We start from the raw sequence: 18,359 nt of genomic DNA on the forward strand, positions 1-18,359 counted from the left end.
GGATTGGTTACAGCCACCATATACATATATATGTATATGTATACATACACATACATATTCACTCTCAAATGTGTATATATACAAACATATTTTCAAATATACATGCATGTATATTCATACATAATATGAATGTGTATATGTGTACATGCATGCATGTGTGTGTATATATACGTTAAGTTATAAAGGCCATTTTTATATTCTTTAAAAAAATATTTATTTTTTAGTTGTAGTTGGACACAATACCTTTATTTTATTTATATTTATGTGGTGCTGAGGATCGAACCCAGGGCCTCGCACATGCTAGGCGAGTGCTCTACCGCTGAGCCACAACCTCGGCTCCAAGGCCATTTTTAAAACCTATTTTTAAAAAAGGTATTTCATTTCCAATCTGGCTTATTTGTTATCCTGAGTTGATTTTCAGGACAGCTTTATCTTTTAATCCATAAAATCTCCTTGTGAAAAGTGCAAAGCTAGGACCCAGGCCATGATCCCTAAAGGAGAATGTGGGGCACTGCTTATAAGTGGGACTGTCTCTCTTAGGTATCCATGGGTAATTTGTTGGGTGTTTATAGCTTTTTGTACATGAGAGAGCGCATTGGCATAAAGATTAGCAATTGTGTCTCCTTGACCAGCTCAGAGAAGCTACTGAGCTCTTGGAGTGCAGTGATTCTGCACTAGCAACTCAGTGAAATCCCCAGAAAATCTTGTTTTTAATAAATTTTTAAATTTAAGTGCAATATTATAGAAAAGTTGGCAGAGGTAGTGCTGAGAGTTCCTGTATGCCCCTGACCTGGTTTCTGTCTTGTTAACGTTTCCTATCACTAGGGAATGTTTGTCACAACTGAGACGTTAAGCTTGATCCATTACTTTAAGTTCAGACTTGATTTTACCAGGTTTTTGAAAACCTGAGAGTGTCGGTGATACTTGGGAACCACTGATTTACACCAACTGAAGGGAAGGTAGACAAAACAGGGCAGAGGACAGAAGTCTCTGAAGGGCAAGGTGGATGGCATTTATACAGGGACACGGGTTCCCAGATCAGAGCTGAGAAAGCTCTCAGCATCTTTTTAGGTTCATATTTATCCATTCATTTGCTCTTTCACGTATTCAAACAGAAATTATGTGGCACTGAGCAAGTGTCAGGCCCCTGATCCCACCACTGAGGAGCTGATGGTTGGGGCCAGAGACACCCAGAAGTAAGTCACTAGCAGACACGTGATAGCAGGGGTTTTGGTGGATATTCCAGATAAAGATTATCCAGTTTTGGCTTGAAGGCATAGAACACATTACCAGAAACATCATTTTCTTCCTTTAGAAAAGACACTAGGGGTTCTAGTAGGGGGTCCTGTTTCTAGCGTGAACCTCCAAAAGCTGGTGCCCTCGGGCCACATGCAGGCAAGTGCCCTGTCCAGAGCAAGAAAGGCATAAGGAAATGAGGGGGCTGGTGAGGGCCCCTCCACCATGTCAGCACCTTCATCTTTATTTTCAGTTCTTTTCCCAAAATACGGAAACTACAAACTTGACAGCTTTGGAACCCAAATTCTTATTAGTCTTCATTATCTTATCCCTTTGTGGGAATTCCAATTACTGATTTTCTTAACAAAGAAAAGGAGAGCAAAGGAAAGAGGCCTGGTAAGGAGCAGTGAGGTCACAGGATGTGCGGTGGAAAGGGCTGCGTGTTGGGTTTGCAAGTGGAGATGGCAGAGCTTGTTCCCATTCTGTCGGAAATGTAGCGCACCGCGCCTTGAATCAGCACTGTTCTTACCTTCTGGGGAGAAAGGTTTCTGAGCTGAAGGGTTGCAGATTGGCCCGAAGGAAGATGGCATCCTGGGAACTGGACAGGATGGAAGCCGCGGCCCTGTGGTGGTGTGACCTGGTGTCCCTGCTGATGCTCCTGGGGGGCAGGGCGCAGGGCTGGGAGTATCACCAGAGGGTGCTTTTGGTGTCCACTTATTGAAGCAAACCACTGACCCTTGCTCATTCTCTCCCCAGCTTCTTCCTGGAGAAGAACATGTTTGTTTTCTTCTTGAACATCCTGAGGCAGAAATCGGGCCGCTATGTGTGCGTTCAGCTGCTGCAGACTTTGAACATCCTCTTTGAGAATATCAGTCACGAGACTTCACTTTGTAAGGACATTGCTTGACATTTGCGTCTGTCAGCAGGGTGTAGCTTAGTATGGTTTTTGTATATCTGTGCTTGCTGTATATTAGTCTGTCTGGGCTGCCCTAACAGAGTACCAAAGCCTGAGGGCTTAAACTATAGATTGGTTTTCACAGCTCTGGGGGGTAGAAGTCTAAGTTGAAGCTATCATCACGGTTGGTTTCTGGTGAAGGCTCTCTTCCTGGCTTGCAGATAGCCACTGTCTTAGTCTGTTTGCTGTTGCTATAACAAAATACCTAAGACTGGCTAATTTATAAAGCAAAGGTTTATTTTGGCTCATGATTCTGGAAGCAGAGAAGACCAAGATTGAATGGAGACATCTAGCATGGGCCTCGTACCCCTCAACTTGGTGCAGAAAATGCAAGGGTAAGAGGCACATGTTAAAGGGAGAGAATGTTTGCTTTATAACCTGCTCTTGAGGCAGCTGGTCCAGTCCCTGAGAGCCAGAACTCGGGGGAGAAAAGCATGAAGCTGTTCCTGAGGGCTCTGCCCCGTGACCTGAACGCTCCATGCCAGGCTTCCCCTCCCAGCACTGCCACCTAGGGGAGTTAGGATCTAGCACATGAGCCTTTGGGGGCATAGTCAGACCATAGCAGCCACTTGCTCACTGCCTGGCCTTTCCTCTGTGTGTGACAGCAGAAGTGACAGCAAGATCAAGCAAGGGAGTTGGGAGAGGACCAGATTGTGGTGTCTCCTCTTTGTGTGTGGCCACAGATTAGGACCTCACCCAGCCCTGATCACTTCCCAGCTCTGCTTCCAGATACGTCACTGTGGGGTAGGCCTTCAGCCTGAGGCGCATCTGTGGGAGACACAGCTGGGTCTGCAGCACTGTGCTGGTCCCTGTGCAATGGGGTTCCCTGAAGGCCTGGGAGAGGCCCTCTGCTGAGTGAGCTGGGTGTTTGCATCTCCTGTGACTTGGGAGTGAGAGTTGGTTGCTGAACCACTGAGGAGGTGTGGGGGGGCAGGGAGAGGAAGAAGGGGGCAGCCACCTCCCTCCTTCCCGACACAGTGTTGTGGCCCAGCTGGTGAGCGTGGCCCTGTCCTCACTAAGCCCAGTTTCTTCATCTGTAACAACCACCCCCATGAGGCACGAGCTGTCGGTGCCCCCATTTGCACACCAGGAGAGCTGGAGTGGTGGCCTCAAGGGGACAGCTCTAGTGAGACCAGAGCAGAGAAACCGTTTCAGCCCAGGAGCTGGGGTGTGCATGGCTCCAGGCCCTTGGCCCTTGACTGTGTCCAGACACATTGGTGGTTGTCACAGTGCAGGTGGACGGGGTGCAGCTGGCGTCCAGCGGGTAGAGGCTCTGCAGCCTGCGTGGTCACTGTGCTGAGGAGGAGCAGTCTTGGTACAGCGCTGGGTCTTGGATCTCTGGGAGGCTACACCAGGCCCAGACCCTGCCTGCAAGAAATTTGAGGGGACAAGTGGCCAAGTGTCTGTCAGAGGCTGGTTCTCTGTCCTCAGGACACCTTGAGCTAGTGTCTTGCCAGCGGGAGCAGCTTTACCTGGTGGCCTTGCTTCCTGGCAGCAAGAGCTGCTGCATTGTGGCTCCAGCAGTGGCCACTAGATGGTGCTGCTGTCTCAGAGGTGCCTCGCACTTGGTGACCACAGGCTGACAACTGCCGGTTGATTGATGCCTCCCTACGCGGCCTCCCCTGTTATCGGCCTCTCTTGCGCTGGATATGAAACAGTGGTGGTTTCTAAACACCCAGGGGAAAGGGCCAGCCCGTGGCACAGGACTATGACCCAGCCAGGCTGGGGCTGAGGGCGCCCTGCTCCCTGCAGGTGCCTGGGAGTCAGCTCTGCAGCTGCAGCTGTCTTCTGTCCAGCAGAGATGATAGCAGCTGAGTGGCAGCAGATAAGGGCCGAGCGTGGGTGTGGGGTGCAGGGCTCAGGGGGGTCTGGCAGGGGGGCGGGGCACGGTGTCGGTGTGATCATTTAATCCAGGGTGCCCTCAGGTCTTATGTCTGCTAACCCTTTTCAAACCAAGGTAGGCACAGGGCGAGGGCATGATGACAGGGGTTTGAATTTTGGCTTTTTGTAGGCGTTTAAGGTACACATCTCGATACCTGTGTACATTGACGTGACCACCTCAGTTAAGTCAGTGAACATAGTTGCTTTTTGTGTGGTGAGAACACTTAGAAATGACCTTTTAGGGAATTCCAGGTGTCCGTCACAGTACTGTTGGCTGTTGTCACCACACTGGGCGTTAGATGCCCAGAAATCAGCCACCTGGAACTGGAGCTTGGTTCGCCGGCCCACGCCTCCCTGTCCCCACCCCAGCCTCTGGTCGCTTCTTTTTGCTCTCTGTCCGCATTAGCCCAGCTCCTTGGATCGTACGCACAAGCGAGATCAGGCAGCGCGTGCGGCTTTTCTTGTCCTGGGATCAAGGAGGAGACCCTGCTCTGAGAGTGGGCAGTTGGTCAGAGGGCTTCTGGGAGCCTGAGGAAAAAGGCAGCAGTCACTGCCCGGTTGTGAACTGGCATTTGCAAGGGATGAAAGGAGAAGTGCTCTGTTTTTATCTGTATTTTCTAATCAAAGAAAGTGTCTTCATTATAAAACAAGACAGGAAGAATTTACAAAAGTATGGGAAGTCATTTTCTGTCTCCCCTTCACGGCTGCACGCACGCAGACTGTCTTCCTGTTTGCTCTGCTTTCCCTCCTCCCCAGGTCGCCCACATCCTCTCCTGTCCCTTGGAGTAGCCCTCGTGGATCAGGTTGGAGAGCTGTGCTTGCCTGGCCGCCATCTGCTAGCCCTGACCCTGGGCATCTAGGTGCTTTCCATACTTCCACTTTGACAGGCAGACGCTTCACAGATACATCTGTCACCTGTTGAGTTTGGTGACCTAAGTGGCAGAGGCCCAAGAGACTGAGACTACTGACAGACTCCTGGGTTTGTTATAAAAGGATACCACAGAAAGTCGGCCACACAGTGATCAGGCCCTCCCCTGCCCCGCGGTGGTCCCCCAACACTCAGTCATCTCTTGGAGGCCCTGAAGTGGTCCCCATGAGGAGTGGTCTACGCCCTGGCTGTCCCAGGCCTAGACACACCCGGGAGGCGGCCAACATGGGCATCTGTGTCTCGGGGCTCGGCAAGACGGCCCACGTTCCCTCCTCCTCCAGCCCATTGACCCTCCCCGCCCGTGCCCACCCACAGTCAGAAGGACGGAGTGAAGAAGTGCTTCAGGCATGAGAGTCGCCTGGGCTGCGTGGCACACGCGTGATTGCAGGGGGCAGATCACCTGTGGGGTATTCAGAGTGGAGTTACTCACAGCAGCAAAGGCCACACACGTCAGCTGGTCATGCGGGTGTGAGGAGCAGGAGGGGCCAGACCCAGGGGCAGTGCGCCTGGTCACCGACGCCAGCTTCAGGAGTAGGCAAAATGAGTCTGTGGAGGTGGGAGTCGGGGTAGGGCTGGCCTTGGAGGAGGACAGCCTGGCGGGTGCAGCGCGGGAACCTTAGAGTGCTGGGAGCGTAACCACTCTCCTGTGGTGTGCATGTTCCAGACCCCCAAAGTCTGAGGGGGCTGTGCTGAATACACAGGTGCATGTATTGAGCTGTGTCCTTCGCCTCTGTGACATGTGTAAGCACCTGCCTTCTCTCGGAGTGGGCCAGACGCAGCCTTAGGAGCTGTTCCTGTCGGAGTTTGAAAACTACTTCTTGACTGCAGTCTGCAAGGCCGTCTCCTGCACCTGCTCAGAGAGCACAGCGGCCTTCCCAGGGGCTGGCTTCCACCCTGCGTGGTGCCACCCTGCGTGGTGCCACCCTGCGGCCCTGCCAGGGACCTGAGCCGGCTGCTCTGGTGATGTGGTCTTTCCAGCAGAACACTCAGTCGTCCCTGGATGAGGCTGAGCTGACGGGCTGCTTTCCACTCTCCTCGGAGCAGCGGTGCCGGCCCTGCACTCCGCTGGAGAGCAGGCTGAGAAGAGGGTCCCCTGCCCGTGCCGTCCTGGGGGCTGCTGTGTTGGCTCCTTCCACCCTGTGACCACCTAGGAGGACCTTGTTTCCCAGACAAGTGGACCGTAGGCTGGGGAGGGCGGGCAGCTGGCCCAGGTCTCATGTCTGGGAGGTGACAGGCAAGATCTGGAGCCAAGCAGCAGGGATCCTCGTGCACATCTGGACCCAGTGCCTCTGGAGCAGACTGCCCAAGGAGCCCGTTACCCACCCGTCCCCGGGGACCTCACCCACAGGTCAGGCTGGGTGCAGCCTCTGCAGGCCCCGCCAGCTCTAGGGCATGCTGTGCGGTTGGTCTGGGCACTGGCCTTTGAGGAGCCAGGCTCTGAGCCATGTCACTGTACTGCCTCGCCTGTCCCAGCAGGTGCCAGTCACATCCTGCCTTTGACCTCTGTAGGGAACAGGGGAGATGGAACGGGCTCTTGCATTAGCAGCCCTGCTCTGCAGGTGGCTGGCGAGGGCTGGAGAGGGGCTTGTCCACCAGGGCCTCACGCTGAGGCCTCACGCTGCACGCTGCAGCTGCTGGTGGTCTGTAGACCTAGTTTAGTTTTAAGAACTGGTTGATGTCATGGCCACCACTTCAGGACCCAGAGGTGCAGCTTCCAGCCAGTTTCCGGTTCCCTTCCTCAGGTGAAAGCCCTCACCATGGTGGGCCAGTTGGCCCCAGGCCCTCAGTGCCCAGTTTTCATGCCAGTCCCTGTTACTGTGGGGCAGTGACGGGCTCCAGCATCATGAGCTTGAACCCCTTCTCCGGGACTTTCCGTCTCTGTGTCCTCAGGCAAGTCACCCAACCTTCCTGAGCTCCTTTCTCATCTGCAAACCCGAGGCCGAGCCTGGCTCTGCAGCAGCTGTGACCCTGAGTCACAGTGGGAAGCACTGAGCCGTGGCGCTGGGGGTCCAGCAGGCTGTGGCCTTGCGAAATGGCACTGCTGTGAGGAGGGAAGGCCCTATGTGGCAGTCCTGTGTGGCATTCAGGGATGACGATGTGACTTTTGATGGCAAAACAGGGCAGCTTTTTATAGAAGGCAGAGCTGTTCCCCTCACTCGTGGGTATTAGTGAAAGAGCCCACGCACCGCCTGCCCTTCCTGCCGCGCTGGGGTGGCCTTGGCCAGCAGGGAAAGCAGGCGCTGAGGGGCCTTTCTTCTTGGTGTGAAGGAGGGACAGGCTCTTCCGGGCGTCGCCTTCCCCCTTGCTAGTGTGTGCGCTGCCAAGGTGTCTTGGCGATTTGACAGTCAGCCTGCCTGTCATCGTGGGTGACCCAGCAACCCGGGGCCTACTGAGCGCGGGGGCTGCCGTGGCCCCGCACGTGCCGGCGCCCTGCCTGCCCCTTCCCGCTGGAGGTCACCTGTCGTCCCCTCCAGATTACCTGCTGTCCAATAACTGTTGTCTCCCTCCAGATTACCTGCTGTCCAATAACTATGTGAATTCCATCATCGTCCACAAGTTCGACTTTTCTGACGAGGAGATCATGGCATATTACATATCGTTCCTGAAAACGCTCTCACTCAAGCTCAACAACCACACTGTCCACTTCTTTTACAACGAGGTGAGTGCTTGCCAGGGGCACCTGGGTCTAGAGCTGACCGCGTCACAGCTTGGGTCACCGTCAGTGACTGTCACGGCAACACCCTTTAACTTTGGCACACCTTAAAGGTTGTTTTTAATTCAACAAATTACTTTTTCACTTTAAATGTAAAATTCAGTCTGTGCTGAGAGCTCTATTGCACTTGGCAGAGTTGTCCAATAGTGACACCCTGTAGGAGAGACCCGAGCGAGCGCTCGGTCAGGCAGGCCTGCTTTGTCCACTTCCTTGCTCTGTGACCTCAGGGAAGTTCCAGTCCCACCTTGAGCCTCGATTTCCTCATCTGAGAAATCGGTGTGAAGATATCTGCCTTGGCTTTTCAGGGATGAATTAAATGAGATGGTTTTTTAAAAAATATTTTCTAGTTGTCAGTGGGTCTTTGTTTATTTATATGCGGTGCTGAGAATTGAACCCTGTGCCTCACACATGCCAGGCAAGTGCTGTCCACTGAGCCATGACAGAGAGGATATTGTAAAGTGCTGAGGATGTACTATAGACAGTGCTCTTCTCTGTAAGCTAACGCCCCTGCGCCTTGGGAGAATCAACAACTGAAATAGATAAATTGCTGCTGCTTTCACTATTAAAAGGAACTTGAGGGGCTGGGGCTGTGGCTCAGTGGTAGAGTGCTCGCCTGGCATGCACGAGGCACTGGATTTGATCCTCAGCACCACATAAATGTAAAATAAAGACATGGTGTCCACCTAAAACTTAAGAACGAATATTAAAGAAAAAAAAGGATCTTGACCAATAAGGTCAACTTATCCCATATACTAAAAGGTACAAACACCGGCTGTGCGAGGTCCGCTTCATCCTGACTCTCCCACTCCATCAAGGGCCCAGGCTTTTCCATCTTCCTTCTCTACTGACTGTTCAGTTGGCATCTGTTCTCTGGTTCTATTCCTCATGGTCACAGGATGGCTGCAGCAGTTCCAAACATCACATATTTACATGCTACTACTGAAATTTCTGATGAATCACTTCCCTTCTTGTGTCCCTTTTTTACTTCCGAAAACAACTTTCTCAGAAATCTCCCACCGGACTTTCCTTCCTGTCTCATTGATCAGAATTGCATCACATTCTCCCACAGTGTGTCTGGAGTTTGGAGCTGGCCTGGCAGAAGTACTTTGGCACAGTTTGCCGGGAGGCTACAGTCACCTGAAACCTGGATCAGGTGGAGGATCTGTCCCCGAGCTAGCTTACTCCCGTGGGTGGCCAGCTTGGTCCAGCTCCTGGAGGAGGCTGGGTCTCCCTTTGTAGGGGCCCTCTTCACAGCCAGCTCAAGTGCCCTCGTCTCAGCAGCCGCTTCCCTCAGAGGCTGCCCCAGAACCAAGGCAAATGGGGGTGTTGCACGGGCCTGCTGCGGAAGTCCCACGTACCATTCTGCCCTGTTCCCTGGTCACGCAGGGCAGCCTGGCTCAGTGAGCGAAGGGGCACGAGCTCATGGTCCAGGGGTGAGGCTGTCTGGGGCCAACTCGAAGCCTGCTGCCAGCCACACCCTGTGTACAGCGTCCGATTGGTGACCGTGTCTGCTCCCAGCCTGTGTGGGAATCACACTGCAGTCCACGTGGTATTCTCTGTATTTGGACAAATTCTGTCTAGCTGTCCCATCTGGCGTGGCAACAGTAGCCTGAACCTTGACTTTAGTTGTTCAGTGGTGGGGAAGAGCTGGTCTCAAAGGGGAGAAATACTAGTTGTCAACCACAGAACATTGGCAGTTTGAAGATTAACATCATGGGGCCCAATACCTAGCACATAGTAGGTGCTCAGTAAACACATCCAGCAAACAGGTGGACAATGTTAGCATTCTCCCAAATGTTCTCCCTGGTGCGAGAAAAGCCCCCTGTGAGGTTGAGACAGAGTGCGGGCTGGGTTCTACCCCTGCTCAGTTGTAGCTGGGCCTCTGCCCACTGGGCCGGGAGGGCAAAACACTTGGATTCTGGGGTCAGAGTGGTGCTTCTGAGAGAGCACCCTTCTGGTCGCCCCAGGAGTGGCAGGAGCCTCTCTCTGAGGTGGGCTTGATTTCCTCTTTAACGTGAGCCTGTGGAGTAGTTGTCACTTGGGAGCTGCATGCTTGACTTCTGGTCCTCACCAGAACACTGGTGCCTTGAGCCCTCCACAGCCCACCTGCAGGGCTGGTCTTGGAGGATCCCACTCCCCCAGCCCACCCCAGGCTTCTCCTGTGCTGCTCTGCATGCCCTCAGAGCCAGAGGGGCTCTGTGTGGGGGGCACGTGGGCCACCGGAGGAGCACTCCACTGTGTGCCTGGTCCAGAGCCCACTGCACTTTTTCTTAGTCTGGGGCAGTCGGTGGGTTTCTGGGGTTCTCCACTGTTTGATCTGGTCCTTTTTTTCCCCATTTGGTGGTGCTGGGGATGGAACCCAGGGCCTCACGCAGTGCCGGGAGGGCTCTCGCAGTGGGGTACCTCCCTAGCCCCTCATTTTCCCTCTTTAACAGCAGAAGACACCTGGGTTCTTCAGCTTCCAGAGAAAAGTAGAGATTCCGAACTGAGTAAAACTTTACCTTTTAAATAAGCTGGAGTACGTCCGAGGGACTCTGCCCTGGTCTTGAGTGCTTGCTGGGTGTCAGTTGCTGGGCTTGAGTCTTACCTGACGGGAAATGATCTCACTGAATCCTGGTGAGCAGGAGGTGGGTCTTGTCCTGCTAAGAAGCGACGGGATGGTGCTGGACCTGAGTTCTGTTTCTGCCAAGTCCTCGCCTCCCTGTCCTTCCCCGTTCCACACTCCCCTGGGACTGCACTCCTGACCTGAGGTTCACAGTGGCAACTTCCCCCCTTTATCACACTTTCTGACGGGTTTCAGAAAGCTCGTGTGGGGCAGGCCTGTCTCACCCTGGGTCTGTGACTCTTTGTACTTGTTTTGTTCTAGCATACCAATGACTTTGCCCTGTACACAGAAGCCATCAAGTTTTTCAATCATCCCGAAAGCATGGTTCGAATTGCTGTGAGGACCATCACCCTGAATGTCTACAAAGGTGAGTTCCCTGTGGGCTCTGCCTCGGCTGGTTCTAACGGGCAGCAAGAGCTTGCTCCCTCCGGTCTGTGCATCCAGCCCTTGCAGAGAAACCATTGAGCTGCCCTGGCGGGACCCTCAGCTCAGCCTTGGGACCACTGTCTTCCCTGCATGTTTGGGTCTTGCTGGGTCCTGCTACCTAGAGTAGAGTGTCCCAAGGAGGCATCTCTGGGATTCAGAGTGGCCATGTTACAACTAGATAAAGCAAAGTTGTCTCTCAAATGTTAGGTTTAAGAGTCTGTTTTAGCTTATTGGGTACATTTCCATACAGCTGGAAGGCAGGCTCTCTTTAAAACATGTGTAAAAGCACTTAGCAGCACGAACAGCAGGGGGCAATATCGTCTTTCTGTCCACTGTGGAAAGCCCTGTGCTGCCAGACCCCCTTCTTCCTGGACCAGCCCAACCCTCCCTGCACATTGCCTGCAGGAGCAGCCCTCCAGGGCCCTGCCCGCACCGGCAAGGCTGCCCCAGCTGCCCAGCGCACCAAAGCTGGCTGGCCCCGTCTGTACCAAGGCAATGCCTTGGGCGTTTCCTGCCTAATGTAGGTTCCTTCCCTTGTAGGCCCCACCATGGAGCTGGGCTCCGCTTTCTTTGGGATTTCAGGGCTCTGGCCTTTGTGACTCAGGCTGTTATTACTTGAGATGACCTGGGATTGGGGTGGGGGCTTCTCGGGGGCTCATGCCTGCCCACTTCTGGGATTACATTACATTTGAGAGCCCAGTCTAGTCCATGCAGAATCACAAACTGAGGGCCTGAGGGCTGAGACCAGTCCCCAGACATGTTTTAATTGGCTTAGATGGTTTTAAAAAGCATTGACAGTATCTAAAAATGGGAAATCTTATGGAACAGTCTGGGTTTCTGACTTGAAGAGGTAGATTTGGCTATCTGGGCCCACAGTCCTGCAGGACAGGGGTCAGCTGGTGCTGAGAAGCAGCTGCCTGTTTTGGGTTGAAGCCTGGACTCCTCAGTTTGCCCCCAGGCCACGGCCAACCTGGCAGCCTCTGAGTTTGCGGCCCTGGCCCCTGCGGTGGTTGGTTTGCCGCCTGCTGCTGCCGTTTTTCCCGGCAGTCTTCCAACCCTTCTCTCTGGTTTAGATGCTCCTGCCCCACCTCCTCTCCCCAAGAGCTGCCTCACCTTCCCAGTTCTAACCCTGTTAACTGCTGTCTGTTTCTGCCTTTCCTTCCATGACGGTGCCTGTTCCTCATGCCAGTGTCATGTAAGTCGCTAACCTCTGGTTTCCCTCTTTCTTAACTTACCCTGACGTGGGAGTGAGGAGCCTTGCTTGAGAAGGGCGTCATTCTCTCGGGGTCAGCACAGGCCGCTGCTCATGGTGGGCGCCCCAGCGCAGGACGCTGGCTGGCCCGTGTGGACCTGTATTGAGCCTAGCGTAAGAACGGCCTCGACGAGGACAGTTTTATGAATAAGATGAATATTTTCACGTATTTCCAGGAAAGACGATTTCAGATGATAGTAGAGGGCTTTTGCATGGTGGCTTTTGGTTGTTTTTATCTCCCCCAAGTCACTTTTGGTCGTCTGACTCTGACTCTCTGGTGACTTCCTCAGTGGACAACCAGGCCATGCTGCACTACATCAGGGACAAGACCGCCGTCCCCTACTTCTCCAACCTGGTCTGGTTCATCGGGAGCCACGTGATCGAACTCGACACCTGCGTGCAGACTGATGAGGAGTAAGTGGCCCCTGAGTGTTCGGTGGGTGGGCAGAGTGTGAGGGGGCCACTGCATGGACGGGAGAAGGCGGGAGAACGGCTCTTCCTATGGGTGTGGGCAGAGCGTGGGCTTGCGGATTGGAAACGGCTCTCCCCGCCTGTTTAAAACAGTGGAGAGTTGGAAATGGCTCACCCGCCTCCCAGAGGCCGGTATAGGAGGGTGCCAGCGCACCTGTCGGTGGTGCTGGTTAGGAGATTAGGGTGACCCGTCAGCTGAGGAGTGAGTGACGAGGTGGGGTCTGCCAGAGGCGGGGCAGTGTTTGGCAGTGAAGTGAACCCAGTGCTGAGGCGCTGTGAAACTCGAACCTCAGAAAATGGTGAGAAGTGGGGGAAGCCGACCCGGCCGTGTGCCCTATGATTTCATCTATATAAAGTGCCCAGAATCGGCAGAGCCAGAGGCAGGGAGGAGATGAGAGGCTTCCTCGGCCGCGGTGCAGGAGGAGGGGGTGTGGGGGGAGTGGGAAGCCACTGCTAATGAGCACGCGCAGGGCTTTTCTCCAGTCGACGTGATGATGGCCCGACAGCTCTGGACACACTAACGACCCTGAGGCTGGGACGTAGCTGGGGGAGCGCACCTGCCCAGCCAGCAGGAGGCCCGGCTTCCATCCCCCACACAAAAGAAAGGAGGGAGGAAGGAAAATGTTTAAAAACCATTCAATTACAGACTCTTAAGTGGGTGAGTCTTATTATGTATGAATTACGTCTCAACAAATGTTTATAAAGTAATTGAAGAGGGTGATCTTGTCCCCAGAGGGGTGACTAGGAGTCCCACAGTGAGATTCCTCTCCCTTTGTGAGGGGCGTCCTTGCCTGGTAAGGTGTTTAGCAGCATCCGTGGCCTTACCCACAGAAGCCAATAGCATCTCGTCTTTTGCGGCTGTGACAGCAAAAATGTCTCCAGAGGTCACCAAATGTCCCCTTGAAGGCAAAATCACCCGCACTGCAAAACATTGCCACAGAAGGCCAGCTTTCCCCAGGTCTACTAGAGGTCCTGATGTAGGAGGGACCCGGGAAGGAGCTCTTCTGGGGAGAGGAGCTGGGTGGGTAAAATATGAGATGGGACATGGAGAAAGAAGCCAGCACAGGTGGCTGCAGATCTGCCAAGCATCTGAGAACATATGCTCCTTTGTGGGTCTGAACAGGCACCGATACAGGCACCACCAGGCACTTGGTGCCAGAGAGACACCCTGGTCCAGGGAGGGAAGTGACTAGGGCCCTCCCTCTTTGGCTGCGCAGTGACATCTACAAGTCAGCAGCAGTGACCCACACCTGCTGTTGAGGGAGGGGGCGGGCACAGTGTTGTCACACAGGAGCTGACAGATCATGTCTAACAAGACTCAGTCAAGAGTTTATGACAGTATGGGAGGGACTGTCTGCAGAAGCAGCCAGAGGCTAAAGCTGCCACTCAGAGCCAGGAGGCGGGAACAGGCGGGGCCAGGGGCCACTGCTTCTCATCGTCAGCTGAGCAGCGAGTTTTAAACCTGTCTATGTCACTTTGATATTTTAACCATTTAATTTTAACCAATAAGTAGTGTATTTTAACTGTTTAATGAGGTGCAATAAATCGCCAACTAAAGAAAAAGGCGTGGCGTGTGAGCACTGTGGTCTCGGCGTGGTAGGTTCCCAGGTGCTTGTTAGGCTCCAAGGCTTTGCAACGTGCATTTGCTGTAGATATTTACTGAAGATCTTATTGAAATCTCATAAGAATCGATCACTAGGGCGGGCATGGGGAGCACGCCTATAATCCCAGTGGCTTGAGAGGCTGAGGTAGGAGGATTTCGAGTTCAAAGCTAGCCTCAGTAACTTAGAAAGGTGCTGAGCAACTCAGTGAGACCCTGTGTCTAAGCAGAATAATAATAATAATAATAATAATAATAATAATAATAATAATAGGGCCGGGAATGTGGCTTAGTGGTTGAGTGCCCCTGAGTTCAGTCGCTGGTACCAAAAAGGAAACAATCACTAGAAATTATGTAAAGAAGCAAAATTGATCCTTCTGGTCCTCATTTTCTCAAAGTGTGTCATGCTGGACCGGCACATGTGCAGCCCCTGCCCCTCAGGTTGGTCACAGGAAGAGGCGAGGATGTGCCAGACGACTGTGGAGCCACAGTCCCTACGTGTCTGTCGGTGGTGGATGGTTGGTGGTGGCATTGCAGGGACCTTCATTTCCTTTTGCCTTTTATCTTCTTTCTGGGTCTCCTGGGTTCTGAATGTCGCCAGCAGCGCCTGGCTCTGGCTGTGCTGCTCGTGGCCGTGGGGCCGGGTGGTGAGCACGTGCACCGGGTGCTTTGGGTGGTCTCTGGAGTGTGCCTGACTCCACCCAGGAGGCCCAGGCAGCCCACCTGTTGCCAACTGCAGGGACACACAGACCTTCAGGCCAGGCCCGGGGATGCCTGTTGTGTCCTTGCTCTGTCCCACAGATGGTCAGGACCCTGGGGCAGATGTGCTGCTGAGTAAGGACCGGCTTTTCCCTTTAGAGGACTCTGCAGCGTTTTAATTGTGAGGATTTAGGGCCCCATCAACTCTGCTGATCTGGGGAGCTGGGATCTTGCCGATCGACTAGTGGCTACTCCCGGGCAGTGGCTTGCTAAGGGCTTCGCTAACTGGGTTTTGCTTCATTTGTCCCGATTATTTGGGGTTGCAGTTGTGGGTCGACTTGTTCCAAGGCCCTCATGGGGAGGGCCTCCGGAGTCCCCTAAAATGGAAGCAGTGGACTTGTCCATTTCCCTTTGTGTCTGTCCTCTGTGGGGTCAGGATGGGTGTCTCTTGAGATCAGTGGGCCTCAGTGTAAGCCCAGGGTGCTCATGTCAGGCCTGCGGCCCCAGCTTGGCCTGCAGACTGAGGTGGTGGTTTCTCTCGGCAGGCACAGGAATCGGGGCAAGCTGAGCGACCTGGTGGCCGAGCACCTGGACCACCTGCACTATCTCAATGACATACTGATCATCAACTGTGAGTTCCTCAATGACGTGCTCAGCGACCACCTGCTCAACAGGCTCTTCCTGCCCCTGTATGTGTCCTCCCTGGAGAGCCCCGACAAGGTGGGTCTGCGCCTGGCCACGGCCCAGCAGGCTGTCGCTGGGCTGCCCAAGAGGCCAAGGTTCACTCCTGAGGAAAAGGCTGTCCAGAGCTTGCTGGTTTTCCCAAAGAGAGCTGTCCGTTGAGTGAGGAAAAGTCCGATAACCGACGTCAGAGGTCACAGGAGACCCCTAGGATTCAGGCTTAGGTTTCTGTACCTCCTTCCCTGGGTCTTCTCACCCCAGCAACTTTTCCTGATAGTTCCCAGAACTGATGGATTTGCAGAGGATCCAGGACAAGCAGGGGTGGAAGAGCTCAGGGAGGGATCCCACCCCTCCCCACCCTGACCATCCATAGTTCCGAGTCCTCTGTGGGGATAGAGGTGGTCAGTGGCAAATCCTCTGCGCCCTCCCCCTGTAGGGGTTCTGGCTCAGAGGGGCTGAGGTGGGACTAGGAATCTGCATGTGTAACCTGTTCCCAACTGATCCTGAGCAGCTGCTTCTGGGACTCCTCAGAAATGCTGCTCCAGGGATGGGGGCCTGGGCCGTCTCTCCAGAGTTGGGGGAGAAAGCAGAGGCCTCAGCAGGAGAGCCAGCTCGTCGTCTGGCGGGGAGCCTTTGCAGGGGTGTCTCCAGGGGACGTCATTTCCTCTTTGGAGATGGAGCACGGGGGTTCTTGCCACAAATAAGTTAATACGGTAGGAGACAGTCATGGCCTAATGAGCTCCAGCAGAGGCGGCTCCCGAGGCGGCAGCAGACCCTGGGAATTGGAGGGTTCAGTGCCGAGGTCAAGTTCCTGCCTCTTCCCTTTCCTAACCCTGGGACCTTGACAAGGCAATTAATTTCCCAGCCCACTTTTTTTTTGGTTTTAAAGTGGAAACTCTAAAGATCTCTCCCCTGCAGAGCTGGTGTGGGATGGGGCCCCAAACCTCCCCCTTCCATCTTCTGAAGACCCTTTCCCAGGGAGAGAGCGGGCCTGGGGCCTCACCACGGGAAAGGAGTAGCCCTGGGAGCTTCAGGGACAAGCTCCCCTGGGTCAGCTGCTGCTCTGGGTTAGGGATCTCCGAAGTCACAAGCTGGTCTTGCAGACGGCACTGAGTGCAGACCGGCTGTGCCTGTCACCAGGAGAGGGACAGGAGGAAGTCAGGGGCCAGGCACCTCAGGTTCTAACTGATGGCTTTTCACATCATGTATCTTCTGTGGCTCCTTTTGTGACCCTGACCCCCTTCTCCCTCTTTCCCCTGACTTTCACTAGGGAGGAGAACGACCGAAAATCAGCCTGCCTGTGTCTCTCTATCTCCTGTCACAGGTATGTCTGCCCGTTCTCCAGTGTCCCTGGCAGGTCTGGGTCTGTGCACTGCTGCCGCCTGTTAGGAGGTCCCCAGGCTGCATCGCCGTCTTGCTGTGCTCCATCTTGAGATAAAATCAGGAGACATGGAGAGGGTGTTCTGTCTCCAGACGCTGGGTGGAGGTGACCTGTGTCTTTTTCATGCAGGAGATGGGAATTTAAAGAGAAAGGAAAACTCAATCAAACCTGGCACTTGGTTTTCACACGGGGACTCGGGTTTCCCAGCAACTGAGGAGCGTGCCTTGTGTGGCTCTTATTCACAGTGTATATATATTTTTTAATATTTACTTTTTAGGTGTAGATGGACACAACACAATGTCTTTATTTTTATGTGGTGCTGAGGATCGAACCCAGGTCCCGCCGGTGTGAGGCGAGTGCTCTACCACTGAGCCCAATCCCAGCCCCACAGTATTTTGAAATAAGCCCGGAACCGCTGGACCATGGTGTGCATCCCGTAGCCACCTTTACTTAACAATTTCCTGTCATGAGGCTGTTTTTAAAGGGTTTTCTTGTGGTTCTAGTTCCCACATTACCTTCTGCAAGGTGTCCTACAACGGCCTCTGCTCCTGGACTCGGTCTTGAGCCCATCTGTCTGCCTTCCTCCTTCAGCAACTGTGCTTCCTCCTCGTAATTATGCAGTGTTTACAAGAAGGAAAACTCCATGGTGACCCAGTTACATAACTTCAAAAATATTTTTATTACTAGCAGCGCAGACGTGCAGGCCATCCATTAGACCGTCAGCAGCCCAACGTTTGACCAGAGCTCTGTTCCCACTTCCTCAGTGGTACAGATATTTCTTGGCTACCAAGAGAGTCTGTTCTTCTAACTGGATCCCTGTCATTTGGAGTTCGGGGAGGCTGGATCTCACTGACCAGAGAAGGAAGACTCGGGCGCTGCCTCCCGCAGCGGCGGGCCGAGGGGGATCCGGATGTGGCCTGACCACTGTTTGTGTCCCGAGTCTTGCTCTGAGGCTCTGTTTGCTCAGAGCCAGAGCCCTGCTCGGCCGACTGCTGAATGCCCTCCTGTGCCATGGAGCTCAGGACAACCCAGCCTCTCTTTTTCCTGCCACCTCATTAGAAACCTGCCAGCACGTCTTGCTGAGATTCTGGGAGTCTGGCAGGACCCGAGCGAGCCAGTTGTTCAGCCACTACGGATCTGTGGGTGGTGCCTGGGGACCCTTGAGCCATTGAGCAGTGTGTGGGAGGGCCTCAGCTGAGGGGCCTGAGGCCAACCCACGCTGGGCCTCCCCTGGGGACAGTCTCCTTCTCTGTCTTCTTAGTGAAGCACCAGCAGTGCAGGTACCAAATCATTTGTTTCAATGTCTTGCAGAAAGCATAGCTTATAATTCAGGGTTCCTCAAATTTAGATCCCTTTAAAAGATCTTTTTTAAAGATCAAAAAATCTCAAGTCATTCCTCCCCCTGTATTTTCATTTAACTTAGTTATAATGTGACTTAAATGTGTGAAAACTTACCTACATCACCACAAGATCAGTCATTCTTACAAATCGTTTTACAAGCACAGTTACAAAATTCACGTGGATGGTATGA

At 53.6% G+C, this 18,359-nt stretch overlaps 1 protein-coding gene across 1 annotated transcript in view; it reads left to right on the top strand.

Moving 5' to 3' along the window:
* Window positions 1-18,359, top strand: part of Clec16a (C-type lectin domain containing 16A) — a 143,365-nt gene that overhangs the window by 11,713 nt on the left and 113,293 nt on the right. The window contains exons 3-8 of the mRNA XM_077802656.1: window positions 1,993-2,126; window positions 7,511-7,659; window positions 10,580-10,685; window positions 12,287-12,410; window positions 15,312-15,486; window positions 16,718-16,771. Coding sequence (XP_077658782.1) covers window positions 1,993-2,126; window positions 7,511-7,659; window positions 10,580-10,685; window positions 12,287-12,410; window positions 15,312-15,486; window positions 16,718-16,771 — 742 coding nt within the window. The remainder of the gene's footprint in view (window positions 1-1,992; window positions 2,127-7,510; window positions 7,660-10,579; window positions 10,686-12,286; window positions 12,411-15,311; window positions 15,487-16,717; window positions 16,772-18,359) is intronic.

Source organism: Urocitellus parryii, chromosome 9 (assembly GCF_045843805.1).
Source record: "Urocitellus parryii isolate mUroPar1 chromosome 9, mUroPar1.hap1, whole genome shotgun sequence".
In the NCBI taxonomy this organism is placed as follows: domain Eukaryota; kingdom Metazoa; phylum Chordata; class Mammalia; order Rodentia; family Sciuridae; genus Urocitellus; species Urocitellus parryii.